At 32.1% G+C, this 15,533-nt stretch overlaps 2 protein-coding genes across 2 annotated transcripts in view; one reads left to right on the plus strand and one right to left on the minus strand.

Annotated features, from left to right (window-relative positions):
• The first annotated feature begins 4,319 nt into the window (after positions 1–4,319).
• On the plus strand, positions 4,320–14,075 carry LOC131850232 (leucine-rich repeat neuronal protein 3-like). The gene is made up of 10 exons (XM_059200405.1): positions 4,320–4,409; positions 6,469–6,541; positions 7,450–7,581; positions 8,373–8,590; positions 9,743–9,940; positions 10,186–10,385; positions 10,835–11,042; positions 12,083–12,264; positions 12,483–12,616; positions 13,474–14,075. The coding sequence occupies exons 2-10, from the start codon at positions 6,475–6,477 to the stop codon at positions 13,614–13,616; spliced, it is 1,482 nt and encodes a 493-aa protein (XP_059056388.1). The 5' UTR covers positions 4,320–4,409; positions 6,469–6,474; the 3' UTR covers positions 13,617–14,075.
• Positions 9,935–15,533, minus strand: part of LOC131850244 (uncharacterized) — a 29,509-nt gene continuing 23,910 nt past the window's right edge. Inside the window, exon 21 of the mRNA XM_059200423.1 lies at positions 9,935–10,024. The gene's annotated coding sequence lies outside the window, so the exon portion shown is untranslated. The remainder of the gene's footprint in view (positions 10,025–15,533) is intronic.

The following is a 15,533-nucleotide window of genomic DNA, read 5'->3' on the forward strand; positions in this document are numbered from 1 at the left end:
ATTAAAATCAATATTTGACTTCTAATTATGGGGATTATTATTAAACAGCCGAATGTTTTTTTTTTTCATAATAACAACAGTATCAATAACCATAATAGATAGCTGTAGCTGTAGTATTCAGCGTCCATATTTTCAAGCGAACGAAAATTATTTTTAGAAAGGCCATTGTCTAAATTTTTTTTTATTTTTATTATGCGCAATATGGTATACATCCATCCATCCCATAATCAAATCACTTCAATATTATACCTATTCCTCCTGTGCCCAAATTAAAAGAGTTGTCATCGCCCTCACGATTCAATAGGGGTGCCAATCTTTTGTTGAAAAAGGGCTCACTAATATTATCACCTTTACAGCTTTGCAATAATGTTCAAAATGCAATGTTCAAATGTAGATGGCTAGTGGGCACGTAATTCAGAGTTATTGGGCCAGAAGCGTATCTCTTTGATCCACTTAGAGCTGGATTGAACGGTTTAAAGTTAAAGTACAATTAATTATATAAACCTCTTAGTAAATACTTTTAAGTGTCAATATATTTATTTAGGTTCGTGTAATCAATTCTTGTTATAATAATATCGCAATATTTACGTCATCCGTAAATATGAAGAAAATATATTTAATGTAAACTATTCCGCTTTCTGAAAAATATGCTATTTATACTACATGAAGGTCACTAAGCAATACTGGATCTGTTTTGTCAAAACCTGTAAAAACCTGTGTGTGTGTGTGTAAAGTGAAAATAAAGTTTTCTGAAAGACTTTGTCTGCACTAAATAATATAGGTATACGTATAATATGCAATACATACGTGTTATATCGGTATATAACTTAGCACCTCAAAATCTCATCTCCCTCGGTACAAATCTATATTACAAACTCCCTACTGTGATCTTTTTGATGATAACTTCAAAGACCCATAATGACGCCACTACATGTCGGCAAATTTAATAAAACTGAATAAATTCACCCCTCGGTGCCAAATAATAGACCTGTCAAAACTATTACACGACAAATTAAGTTTATTTGGGAAAATATTGTAAGGTATTAAATCCAATTTTGTTATTAAATGTTTGAGGCGATCGAAGTAGGGTGTATTTGTATGATATTTTAGTACAAGTTCTCCTGTTGTCTATAAATGCCTATTGTAGTTTGTGAAGATGTTTGCATGTGTTGATGTTTGTAAATCAAATGTACATATATTTACACGTAAATATATATCTTACTAATAGTATAAATATTAAACTTTGTGAGTATGGATCGATAGATGTTAGTTACTCTTTTACCCTTCACACAAAAACTACTGAACGGATTTTAATGAAAGTTTATAGTCTGGACATCAGAATAACACATTCGCTATAAATTTCACGGGCGGAGCCGCGGGCAGAGATAGTATTATATATTTGTATATAACTTACAACCTTTCTTGAACTATTCTGCGTCAAAATGGTACAGTTAAGCATCATTACAATAAAGGACACCCATAATAACGCAATAAAACTATCCATTAAAAGCGTTTATCGTCTCTACCCATCTACTAAAGCGCCAAATTGTCCCCCTGTTACGTACACTAAATGTCACCTCCCACGACAGTTTTTAACCTTTACAAGTTAATTGACTTACGACGGTGCAAGGTTAGTACTACCGATCAATCCTTTTACAAGTTTCCCAATCAAAAGAAGAAAAAAATCCCAACGATAAAATTGGAGTATTTTTAAAAGTTTATGAACGAGACAGCTATAGAGATTGCAGTATTCCTAATTTTAACAGAAATAATTAGTTGTTGTGGATATAAGCTGATCTAATATTAAGCAATTATTTTATCGAAAAGGATGCAATAAACTTATTAGGGCGTAATCATACCTACGTATTCATAAAAACTTCATAAAAACTGTAATGCTGAACCTTGAATAACTGATGTTTCTCATATATTATTACTAATTAGCTGTATCTCGCTGTGTGGATTTGCCTATTATTAATGATGATTTAAAATAAAAAATATTTAACACATTTTGTAATAAGTTTTCGGTAACATATTTTTCCATGTGATTAACTAATAAACATTATTATAGAAACGATTACATTTTTAATGAAAGGTAAGGTAGTAGGATACTAGAATAAGTAATTTTTTAGTTAGGTAGAAAATTATTTTAATTCCTTTAAGATTTTTGTATATAAATACAAATGATGATTAGATATAGGTTAGTATTTTAAAATGCCATTTCAGAAAACAAACGTATAAGTACTCTATGCTAAAAATGCGAAAAAAACCTTCTTTTAACTAGTAGCGTACCTCGACACCACTTTTACTTGTCAGGCGACAAAGAGAGGGCGTCTTGTAATCTGATAGTTTCTGAACGTACCTTGTAGGGTTGTCAAAAACAAAGAAATGAGCAGAAAAATAGCTTCCGTTTTATATGTTTTATCTATAGAAATTGCAAAAAAATTATGGCCTAGTTGATGGAAAATAGCAACCATAGATATCTATTTGGTGACGGTACATGGTTGTGTGTGATGTATTTTATTTTAATGCAGTGGAAATTAATAAAAACTTCATGTTAAATGGATTTTATTTTATCAAGACACTATTCGTATTTACAATGACTAATAACCATAGACAATGAAATATAGAGAGCATACCATAAAGTAAAACTCGATATGCTTTTAACTATATATCAGATTACAAATAGGTGGTAATATGTGGGTGTGATAAAATAATTAAAGGTTATATTCCAACAATATTTCATGCTTTTGTATCTTTGTATCTTTGTCTTCTATACAGCAGACTTTATACAAAATTTGCCTATGGATAATAATTTGTGGATTTTGTTTGAAATATCAATTCTACAGTCAGCTGTTAGGATTCAATTTAGAAAGTTATTTCGTCACACTACTAGTTATAGTTTAGCTTGGATTAATTCCTATTTATGATTAGTGTTTCCATTACTAAAGTTAGATTGGTATTAGATATAACTTATGACTTTGGGTTCAAAATTGGGTAAAAAACCAGGACGTTCTTACAATAAAACAGTTTCACGACGAATCAATTATCACAAGTGACAACCCTATTACAAGTTCCTTGTTACGGCGTGTCACTTCTTTCAAGTGACTCTTAGCGACTTACAGGAAGCTGTTAGAGAACAATGTAGGTAATATTTTTGTATTTAGGTTGTTCTTCTATTGGACTTTTTATACGAGAGTATAAAAACAATTTAGTAATAAAATTAAAGTTGTGTTCGAATTTCATTTATTATTTACCACTCCAAAGATACTTAATTTTCCAAAATCTGCCTCATTTAAGCCAATTTCCCGCGTTTTGTCGTCAACCAGTCCTTTACGTCAATTATCAAGTGATTATCCTACTCACCGCTAGATGTCGCGCATCGGATTACGCTCCTCTGGGACTTGTTAGTGTATACTGTTGCCCAGTATAATATGATCTGTCTAGTTCATTAAAACATATTGAAAGTCTTCTGAAACGACCAGATCATCATAAATTGAACGTAACAGATTAGTATATCATTAAAAAGTCTACGAAACATTACATAGTAGGTACAATGTATAGTAGACAAATCTTCTAAGTTTATACAATTATTTAAGGTTTTTAAAATTCAAACAAAATGATTGTTTTAGATACCTACACATGTTCTGAAAAATAATAAGAATATGACATCATGTTCCTAATAACGTTTACAGACTGCACATTATGTTTATTTTGTTCTTGAATAGGTATCTACAGTTATTTTTATTGTGACATCTGAAAGGATAGAGTTATACCTACTTACTTATTTGAAAATTATATTTTCCGGCTGTACTATTCATAAATTCATATTTTAATATTCTGTGAATTGTCTGAGTAATAAGTGGCATAATAGTACGATAGTATCTACGTATTGATAAAAATAATTGGGTTTACTGCATAACGATGTATATGACAATAATATGGTTTGATATGTATTTAAAAAATATAAATAACAGTTTGTATAAAGTAGTATTTGTGGGTAATTGTTTCAATTGCCAAACAGTTTGCATTTATTACCGTACGGAGGGATGATATTTTAGACATTCGGAGTGGATCCAAGAGTACCTATTGTATGAAGATGTGTTGATAATTGTTATCACTTTCCCTCGCATAGGCCATTAGTTGTTTGAAATTCCTGTTACATAAAAAAAAAAAGATTCTGTAGGGTTTAATACAAAAAGGTACAGTCCGCTTTTTGCCACGTACTATCTTTTTCATATAAGTAGAGGTATCTAATAGATAGATAAACGAACTGATAATAGCTGCGATGTTAAGATAAAACTTTAACAAACAGACTCGTGAAGTCGCTTTGTATTTACGCCTTGTTCAGAGTTCATAAGTGATGAATTAAATTTAATAAGCATTTTAAGTGTATTGATAGTGAAAGAAAGGTACTATTATTTGTTTTTTTTTTTATTGTAACAATTAATATTTAGTCAAGCATTTAATTTTATTATGTAACAAAGACAAGATAGAGAGTAGGTAATAAAATTATTAACGTTTGCTGCGCAATAACACAGAAAGTGCATTTCATAGATGTCTTAGGCTATAAAAAGTTGGATAACATAAAAATAGTAAGTGATCGTTGGTCATTAAAAATCCTGGAATATTTCTTTATCTTACTAGTGATCTACATCGGCTTTATGGAGGTGTATATAGGGCACTATGTGACGAAAGACGCACCATATATATTGCAATCAACGTTTGCTGGCTCAGCTAGTAATATATCTTACTTCTTACTTTTTATATTATAAACGCGGAAGTTTGTGGAATGTGGATGGAAGGATGAATGTTTGTTACTCTTTCTCGCAAAAACTACCGAATGGATTTTAATGAAACTTTACAATAATATAGCTTATATCAGAATAAGATATAGGCTATAAATTTCACCCTTATGAAATTGCGGGCGCAGCTTGTATATATATATATATATATATATATATATATGTAAACCTTTCGAAATAGATTTCTCATGTAGGTATACTATAATTGCGCGAATGGACTTGATTTTTTAACGATATTGCGGAAATAACTTTTAAATTCGTGAGTATACTGAAATATAGATGAAGTCAGATTTATATTCATGACTCATGTTCATTATTAGTCGGGGTAATAGACGTAATCAGCGCCAAAGGACATGAATTGTAATGAAATATCAAAATCTAGTTGACGTGTGGCTCCATCTAGTGAATATATATCCAGTTCATTTATAATGATGTTTTTAACACAACAAACATGGGAAATGTGAATAATGGAATATGTTTTTCATTGTAGTATCGAGTTTAATTGATTCCTACACTCATCAAAATAAACATTAGGCATTTGAATTTCATCTTTATCAATTTTTTATGGATGGTAATGAAGTGGTGCACCCGCCTGCGCTAACGGATACCAGTGGAGGATGAAAGGATGAGCTTGATCAGGTCACCATGGCTAATTCACCAGGCTTTAGCCAGGATGGTTCCCAAGGGGTACCGCGTGGAGGGCGATCTGACATGGTACATAGCTAGCAATCTGGTTCACCGTTCCTAACCTCCCACCATTCTATTCACCGTTACTAACCTCTCCCATGCTCAATATTAACATTATCAAAGTGTATACGCTAGTACAAATTTCCATTGGAAATTCTGTGAAGTTGTGTGAAGCGACAATCAATACCGATAACACTATCTAGTGATAACCTATTTTATTTTCACGTTAGTAGATGCATGTAATATAATCATCATTGCCTTGCCTTTATCCCATTGTTTGAGAATATATAATATTATATTTTTTATCATTGTAATACTTATTTTTAAACTTTCGTGTTTTGTACTCATTATTAATACATTTAATCAGGTTTAAACAGGTATAATTGTTTGATAATAATGGTATTTACGTAGATTTTTCGACTTGATCAATAAGCTCGTGACCACGGCTACACATTATTTATTGTCTTATTATTAACTATATTAATAACTAGCTAACCCGCGCGACTTCGTCTGCATTACACTTACTTTAATGTAAAGTCATTATATTTCACGCAATCATTTTAAATTATAGTCTATGTGTTATTATAATGTGTAAGCTATATTACTATAAAGTTTCCTTAAAAACCATTCAGTAATTTTTGCGTTAGAGTAATAAACCTCCATCCATCCATTCATCTATACTTACAAACTTTCGCGATTATAATGTTATTCAGAATACTCTAATACTGTCAGCTGGCATTTATTGCTTCACCGGCAAAATTGAGGCGAGTGAACAGTGCGCTTAATACTAGCACATGGAATTTTTTTTAGATATAGATTTTTTTTAATTATTGATCTTTCGCCGAAGTGATGGCGATAGGGGTGTGTAAGATTCTTACTAACTTCTGTCTGACCTACACGACTTTATTCTGAGGGCACCCAGCGACTTATCAGTCAGTAATAACAAAATATTTGTTAATTAATTTGTTATCATTTACAGGTAAAGATGGGCAAACGTTTGTTGGCTTGTTTTGTTTTAGCCATTTCTGTGGTTGGAATCAGTTGTCAAGATAGTAAGTAGCGATATCTATTTTTATATTATTAACACAAAGACAACATTCGGTTATGATTATGAAAACTACAGACATTTCCACTATATATTTTGTAAGAGCTTTCCTGTATCATAAGTTAGTTGTTATTGTGTATATATAGTAATATGATATATATTGTAATGTAGTAATGTGATTTTTTATGGATGATAATAGAATGGTGCACCCGCCTGCGCTAACGGTTAACGCTGGCGGGGCGCCAGTGGAGGATGATAAGTTGAGCATGAGGTCAGCTCAGTTAGCCCATCGTAATAATTCATCAAGAATTTATCAGGATGGTTCGCGTGGAGGTCAACCTGACATTGGTAGCAATAAGAGCATCAATCCACATTACTAACAAACCCATTTCCCCCCAGTAATGTGATTTATTTTTATGTCTGTTGTCACAGGGTAGTAGGGTAGTCAGAGGGGTTGTAAACTATAATAGACATAGTGGTGAACGCTATATGGCAGTGGGCGAGCCTGCCGCTGCCTCTCAGATAATTTTTATGTTTCTTATCGGTATTATCATAGACGTCGAATCAGTCATATAATAATATCTCACGACAATTGAAACCGCGCCATCTGGTCCCAAGCTAAGCTTGTGTCGTGGGTACTAGATAATATTTTTTTTTGTAAATACATACATAATAGATATACATAGATAACACTGAGACCAATACAAACAATCATACTCATAAATACAAATGTTTGTAGCGTGCGAGGAATCGAACCCGCAATGAAAGGAGGTGAATTAAACCGCTAGACCACCGAGGCCCTCATAAATATAAACTAACATACGAAGTTTTTATTGACGTCAACCAGATTTAATAACAACTTTCAGCCAAGTGGTCACTACTCATTTTCTGATTTCTAATTATTATTTATTTTAGATGAAGTGAAAGCAGATACGGACAACGTAGTTTTAGAATCAGGAATATGCAGACAATGTAAATGTGCAGACACAAAAGTAGATTGCACTGAACAAGGTTTAATCAAATTCTTCAGTAAAAGCGAATGGGACGGTAAGAAAACTATGTATCTAATCTTAAATAATTGAAACGTAATTCATATTATTCCATCATATTATACAATCCTCGGAATGGTGAGATCGCTCTGTGAAGACACCAGGAGGCTTTTGCGCTTCAGGGTGGAGCTTGGCTGACTACTAAAGTAGTTTCGTCTAACCCACAACGGCCCAAATTAGACGCTAAAGGAGAAAAATAGAGTCCCACTTACATTACAGTACATTACAATCTGAAATGGTATGTGGTCAAAGAGTTTGTATACAAATATAAGGACTTCTATTCAGAAAAAGTTATCTAACTCCTCTATTGGAAACAGACTTTACTTATTTGAAACCGGTAGATCCTGTATAGTATTGTTTTCTAAATCGTAGGTATATAAATTATATAGAATGGGGCTAAGGACAGATCCTTGCGGTAATCCTTTCCATACCGTTCTGCTTAAAGTATTGTCCCCAATAATTAATGTAATCACTCTTTCCGATAATGAGCTGACTTAATACAAATTTTTAAAAAATTATTGGGGAAAAACTTAGTAACTTGAGCATTCGCGAAAAGAAGGTCCTCTGGAATTTTATGATTGTACTGTATAGCTATAAGAGTTATTAAGATACCTGTCTAAATATCATGGCAAAATTACACAAACGATTTTGCACATAAAATTTTTATTGCGCATTATATGATTTATCAATATCGAAACCAAATTATTTGCCTGCATCTACTACTACTACCTAAATATCTAATTCATCATCAGATCTGACATTTGAACTACCATTTATTTTTCCTTACAGCATTGCAATTAATGAAGCCAACTCATGTAGACATGAGTGAAAATTCTTTTATAAACATAACAGTGATGGCGGATCTGCCAATACAAGTGTTGAATCTTTCTCGATGTGGTATACAGTTCATAGAGAGCACAAGTTTCAGAGATCTACAAGAAATGGTCACTTTGGATTTGAGTCACAATAAATTGACTTCTGCAAAGTTGAGTCCGCATGCATTTGAGGTAAAATATATCTGAAAGGACTTTACAAATCATCCTTACTTATTATTATAAATTCGATAACTTTGACCCTAACCCTGAGATAGGGCATCGGCTACTTTTTAATACGAAATAACGGTTGTCAGGGATTGAAAGGGGTAATAAAAGCTTGTATGGATGTATCGTCATATTTAAAGCTAAAGCTTGACACTTACTTTTTAGATTGTTGATTAAATAAAATATATATGTCATACAAAGTTTGTACAAAATTTTCACTTAAGGAGGTAAAATAAAGTAGGGGATGAAAGTTTGTATGGCAATTATTAAAATCGGCATTTATGATACTAGAATGATGAAGCGTTTTCCTTTGATTTTTTATAATTGGGCTAAATAATTAAAAATGCTATCCAATGTCATTATTTCATACGAACGAACGCGCTCCTTATTATACCCTTCTTTAAAAACCTCATGCTGTAGCCTCTCGAGAATACCTCAGCAGGTAGTTCAGTCTACAATCTAAGTGTACGCGGGAGGAATAAAAGTTATATGCCTTGTTATTATTTTTCTCCTAATCAATCAAATGAAAATTAGCTTTTTTTGCGTATATAATTCTAGAGAATTGGTTTTAATGTTTTAAACTAATGATTCGATCAGGAGCAATAGGTGTAACAGGTTAATACTAATACTTTTGAATTTCAGAATTTTCAGACATTTAAGTGAGTAGTCTAAGTAGTCATAGATAGTTTGTAAACAAATGACGCCTTTGCCTAAAAATTGGTAACGCCACTACACACACATCCTATGTGGTTGTAGCACATTCATGCATAAACAAAATATTTCGTTTATATATCCTGAGGAGATAAAAACCATCGCTCCTAAGAATATCCTTCAAATCTTGTCCCTCACGGGTATAGATAGCGAACTTTGCATAAGGGTGAGGATAATAGATCTGTATAGATCTATTATGCTCGCAGTGTTACTGGCACCCGACAATAGCCCAAATATCCCCAAAAAATAAATGCTTAAAATGAATATAGCCATCATAAAGAACGTACGTCTATATTCATTTTACTGTATGTAAAACAGCACGTGCATATTAGCAAGTATATATTCGTAACTTCTGAATTCGGAACATTCTTATATTTTAATGTAATTCACCGATTTGCTCCATTCTAGGGTCGGTACTCCCCCGAAGAGTACGAACCTCTCATCTCCATGAGGAACCTGAATTTGGCATACAACGACCTTCACTCACTGCACCAGGATCTTTTTGAGCATCTACCAGAGTTGGCGGAACTGGATCTGAGTGGGAATCCTTTAACCACCATAGACCAAGTCACGTTGATCGCTATTTCCAGTTTGCCTATGTTGAAGGTGGGACTCCTTTTTACGCTCTCTTATTGTTTTTGATCTCAAGACACGTGGTATATCTAGGACGAGTTATAAATGTGGATGTATCTGTAACAAAGACGATGTATTATGAATTTTAAAATATTAAATGTAAATTCAATACCTCTAATTTTCACGCTTACTTTACATACTGTAATAGACTTTTTCAATGTACCTATTGTTTCTTTACTAATCTGATTTAATATGCTGATAATATTGTTTTTTACCAGGTCCTGCGATTACGTTCATGTCAACTGACGGAGATCCCTGATAAGTTTTTGCATACGCCCCGCTATTTGGAACGCCTGGACATTAGTGACAATGAACTGACAGCTGTGCCTCAAGAGCTGGAGGAAACCAAGAATCTGATTTACCTGAACTTGAACCAGAACCCAATAGTGGAATTAATCGCCGATTCTGAAGACAATCCGTAAGTTATCTATACCTACGGGAACGGCTGTTAACATAAAAAAAACCCATCACAACTTTATATTTTATATTATATTTTACTGTATATAATTTTTCGCGTACTATTCCAGTAACCTTTATTTTGTAAACTCATTTTAATCTTTCTAAAGGATTACTTACTACCTATACCAATTTGGATATACGCTTTTTTGTGCTTTATTTTTATAATGAATAAATATACTTCATGGAAATATACATGGTATGTTAATATTATATTTTGGTGTATCTTTAAAATCCATAAATTACTGCTATGCCAACATTTTTTCCAATAACATCAAAAACATGAATAATTCAAAAACTTTAAAGTGGTTGCTGAGAACCACGACATATTGTATTCCCAATAGTAGCTATTTTTGTTTGTACTTATATATTATTCCTTTATACTCAATTTGAATATTATTATCTTATCAGTGGTTTCCCAAACCTTCGTAAGTTGAAAGAACTTCACATGTGCAATATGCCGGAATTGAAGGCAATAGGTGCCGGCACTCTTGCTGGGCTCGAGGCGTTAGAAAATCTTCATATGAGCTACAACCCTAAACTTAGCACTATAGATCCTAAGGCTTTAGCGAGGGTTGATGATATAGGAGAAACTTATGACTGGCCGTTGATTAAAGAGGTATTGTATATTTCTATTAACTTTTTTTATTGTATGTCTAATATATTTATGTAAATAGTAGTTTGCATAACAATATAAAGTTGTAGATATAACTTCTGTTTTAAAACCAATCGATTTTCGTACCTATTTTTCTCAGATAAATCTAAATTTTGCACGTGGCGGTAAAATTTTGAAATAACTATGCAAAAATTATTATTTCTATTATACAATCTAAATGCTACATTATAATTAAGCTTGCATTAAAGAACTAACATCTAATAATGTAGTAATATTATTCACAAGCTGTTCTCCCCTCCGATTAATCCCCCGTCAAACGGGGATTGAAATTACGGCGGCCTGTGGTTCGAATCCCTAGCGGTACCCACAGATTATGTAATATTATGTTATCTGTGCTCAGAGTAAATCCGTATCCGTCTGGCAGGAACTGGTCTTCAGCCGCTTCATAAGTCCTTACGGAGGCGACATATCTGCACTCACATCTTAAAAATAAATTATTCCAAATTCAAGTATTCAAGGTCAATGCCCGCGTGGTAAAAAGTTTAGTAATCTAGAATTTGTCTATATCCCACATGTAAAATTAATATTAGTAAATTAGAATTTTGTGCTCATTAACATTATTACTATTATTACAGCCTTTATTCAGATCAACTTAAACGTTATTATACAATCAGATATAAAATTTAAAAAGCAAAAAAAAAATTGTAGTATTTAGATCCTTTATAATTTCTGCAAATCTGTTTGCCAATCGGTAAAGGCCTCCTCTAATCGTTTCCATTCACCTTTTTCTTGAGCCACTCTGTTCCACATTACTCCTGCCACTACCCTAATATCCTCATCCCATCTAGTGCTTGGTCTGCCTTTTTCTCTTTTTCCGTCCTTGGGATCCATCTCCATCGTGTCGCTCTCATATTATTATCATAGACTATTTGAAATATGAATAATAATTAAACTGAATATTATTTCAGCCCCAGTTTCAATCAAAATTAGCATAGACTATTACAAATATGAATAATAATTAGGCAAACTGAATATTCTTTCAGCTGTATCTTCAATCAAACAACCTATCTGGTATTGACTCACGACTGATAGCTCGCTGGGATATTCTGACTGTGATTGAAGTGGCCAACAATCCATTATCATGTGATTGCACCACCCAATGGATGGTTGATAATCTAGTGCCGGCCATCGAATCACTAAAAGTTAATGCTTCTGAAAATCTTGTGTAAGTATCTTGGTCTTTATACATATATATATATAAGTACTAGGTGACCCAGCAAACGTTGTTTTGCAATATAAATTAAAAGTTAGGGTTGTATGTATTTGTTAAGGAAAAATATAAAAAAAATTAAACAAAAATGCACAAATTGCAATAAAGGCACAAATTCCTTAGGTACTTGAAATATCCCTATACTAACAACTAATCTTATCTCTTATTATCAGATGCCAAGAGCCTATAGAAATGCGGGGATATACCATGAAGCACCTTCACGATATCCACCGCAACATGAGATGTCTTGACAAATACGGAAATAGGCCAGAGAGAGACGGCGCCATTCTTCTTGGCTTGCTTATCGGTACGTAGCCTTTATTATATACCTCTGTTTACTGAATACTAGGTAAATCATAGAATACAAGAAATACATATATAACTAACATATTGTATACAATAAACTAGCTATTATCCGCGATATCCGACTTTATCTTTATGTCTTTATAGAAATAAAAGAGCCCTGTGTCCATCCTTATAATGCCATTTTATTACGATTTATAGAAACAAATAATAATATCTAATTAATTATCTTTATATAATATATTCATTCTAAACCTGAGTTTTAATACTTATCTATTATTATAATGATGTACAATGGCCTTTGAAAATCACTGTTTCTCGGTGCAATCTCCTTCAGAACAGACGGTAGTAGAATAACATTAAATTTGAGTATAAAAAAATGCCATTAACATTACTATGTACTCGTCAGTATTCGTTCTATTTAGATACCATCATCTCCCTTCACCAAAGCATGATAACAACATTTTCAATAGAAATTTTGCGTTATTTATGTTCCATTCTACTCGGCTTACTGAAAATTGATTACAATTTCAATGCATTGAATATTATTTTTATAAACTTTATACTGGCTTGGATTGTTTAGACGAATGAGATAATTATATTAGATTGCTTTTTTTTGTGAAAGTAGAGTTTCTTCTAAAAGAAGACCATTTAAAAAAATTACTAGTGTAATACGTTATTTTGTTGAACAATAGTTTGTTCATATGTTAAGGCGACTAATATCTAGTTACCTTAACATATGGACAAAATATCGTCCAGTTTAATTAGTTATTGTATTTTTTTTTTGTAGAACGTACTTTATGGAGTGGGGTCGGGGACAACTTTGAATTAATATCACGACGTATATCATTATTTTCCCAGGGGTCCTGTTGGCTGTACCCGTGATGTTGGCTTTGGTGTTGATGTGGAGGAATGGCTACTTCGCATGGGCCGGCCTGCGCGGACCCAGCGTCGCTTCTAGAGCATTCTACAAACGGGCACCCGACGATGATAATTATATGTAAAGTGAATAGTGATAATGTAAACATCTATATTAAATGCACATTTTGAAATAGGTTCATTTATAAATGATATTTATAAATTCATGAGTATGATTGGTTGTATCGGTCTAGGTATTTCCTAAGTATGTATTTACGAAAACAAAAATATATCTATGTATTTGTATCAGTTATCCAGTACCCATAACACAAGCTTTAGCTAGCTTGACTTGAGTCTAGATGGCGCTGTTTGAATTGCCCTGAGATCATTATTATTATTTTCACTATTGCCTTGTTTTCTTTGCTTTTGCAGGTTATTATTATTATGACTATAAATTACTCAGTCTAATTTTAAATAGTCTATAAAAAGTTTTAAACATAATAAAATCAGATTTTAAAATGCAACGATCTCAATGTCTGTAGCATTACCTAAAAAAATGGCAGGAAATATTGTAAAAGAAAACGTGGTTACATCTTAAATATAAATATCTGGTAACTTATTTACCAGATATTTATATATAAGATGTTTGTAACATATTTTGTATGTTTTGAGAATATTTTCAACATAAAAAGACTTTTTATTGGTTACATACTTTATATTTTTTTATTAAAAGTTTTGAGATAAATTATAGTGAATATAAGATATATAGTATATTATTTTACATTATTGAATTCTGATACTTCACCATCATTGCACATTTCATTGTATTTAAATAAGTATTAATTCTGATAAATAACTATACTATATATAAGTGTTTACATTTAGTTAATATTAGTAGTAATCTTATAATATAAAGAAATAATTTTTCATATATTTTTTTTTAAATTATAGTTCTATTTAAATAAACAATTTTGTACTTACATTGAAATCGAATTTATATAAGTTGTTGGAGGATATTTCTTTATATATTCAAATTGCTAAGTACATATAATTAGATTAATTTAAAACTTCAGAGAACTATTACTAAATTGAAATACAAACTTGTATATTTAAAAATAAATTGCCAACGAGTTCCGTGTAAGATTCAGGTATAGTAACCAGTAGGTATATTAAAATAAAAAAATATACTAAAAAAATATTGTGCTAATTTTAATTTATTTCAAAATCTCTTTTAAACAATAGATATACAATCACTCACCAATATTTTTAAAGTCATAATTGTATCTAATTGATTAAATTAATTTAAATTATTGTGTCTTTTCATTATATGACGATGACAGCCCATTTGGTGATAAATAGTTACCGTTAGCCTATGGACGCCTGAGATACCAGGGATGTCACCTGCGCGTTGCTGACCCTTAAGATACCTTAATATACCCTTCTTGAGAAACCCATGCTTGTCAGAAAATCTCGGCAGGAAGTTCATTCATTTGTTTATCTCATTGCTTTCTTTATTCAATTATTTTAGAAATATGAAAGCGTAGCGGTTTTTGTATTGATTGCCGCATGCATTCTTATGTGAAATGTGAATACTATAACCATCAGATGGCAATTGTGAGTAGCTATGACGTGGTCTGGTGTTTTGAGTAGTCATGCTCACTAAAATGTCCAGACTTGGTGGGCCGGGTCATTGGGCTCCCTAAAATATGGTCGAACGCAATGGTGGCTGGCTCATCCGTCATACTCGTGAACGGGTGCTTCTTGTGTGGACTGGTCTGCTCTAATCACTATGACTTATTTTCTATTATTAATTGTTTAACCAGTTGTTGTATATTGAATGTTTTTTCTATTTTATTATTTCATTGAATTAGTGCTAATCGGTGGTTTATATTCACACACTTAAACTTAAATTGTAAGTAAGAATAAATTATTTAAAAGAGCAACACACAAGTTTCTTGCTTGTTCTTCTTGTGATGAGACAGCATTCCGAATGAGCGGTAGATTAAAAAAAAATGTTATGACTATTCAAAAGTGTTTCAATGTAAGTTTATTCGAATAAATGA

This window comes from Achroia grisella, unplaced genomic scaffold (assembly GCF_030625045.1).
Source record: "Achroia grisella isolate CSIRO2021 unplaced genomic scaffold, CSIRO_AGI_Agris_v1 utg114, whole genome shotgun sequence".
NCBI lineage: Eukaryota > Metazoa > Arthropoda > Insecta > Lepidoptera > Pyralidae > Achroia > Achroia grisella.

Coding starts and splice junctions, on each gene's coding strand:
- LOC131850232 (XM_059200405.1), top strand. CDS start 6,475: ATGGGCAAACGTTTGTTGGCTTGTTTTGTTTTAGCCATTTCTGTGGTT. Junction 7,582..8,372: donor CAGTAAAAGCGAATGGGACG/GTAAGAAAACTA, acceptor TTTTCCTTACAG/CATTGCAATTAATGAAGCCA. Junction 11,043..12,082: donor ACTGGCCGTTGATTAAAGAG/GTATTGTATATT, acceptor ATATTCTTTCAG/CTGTATCTTCAATCAAACAA.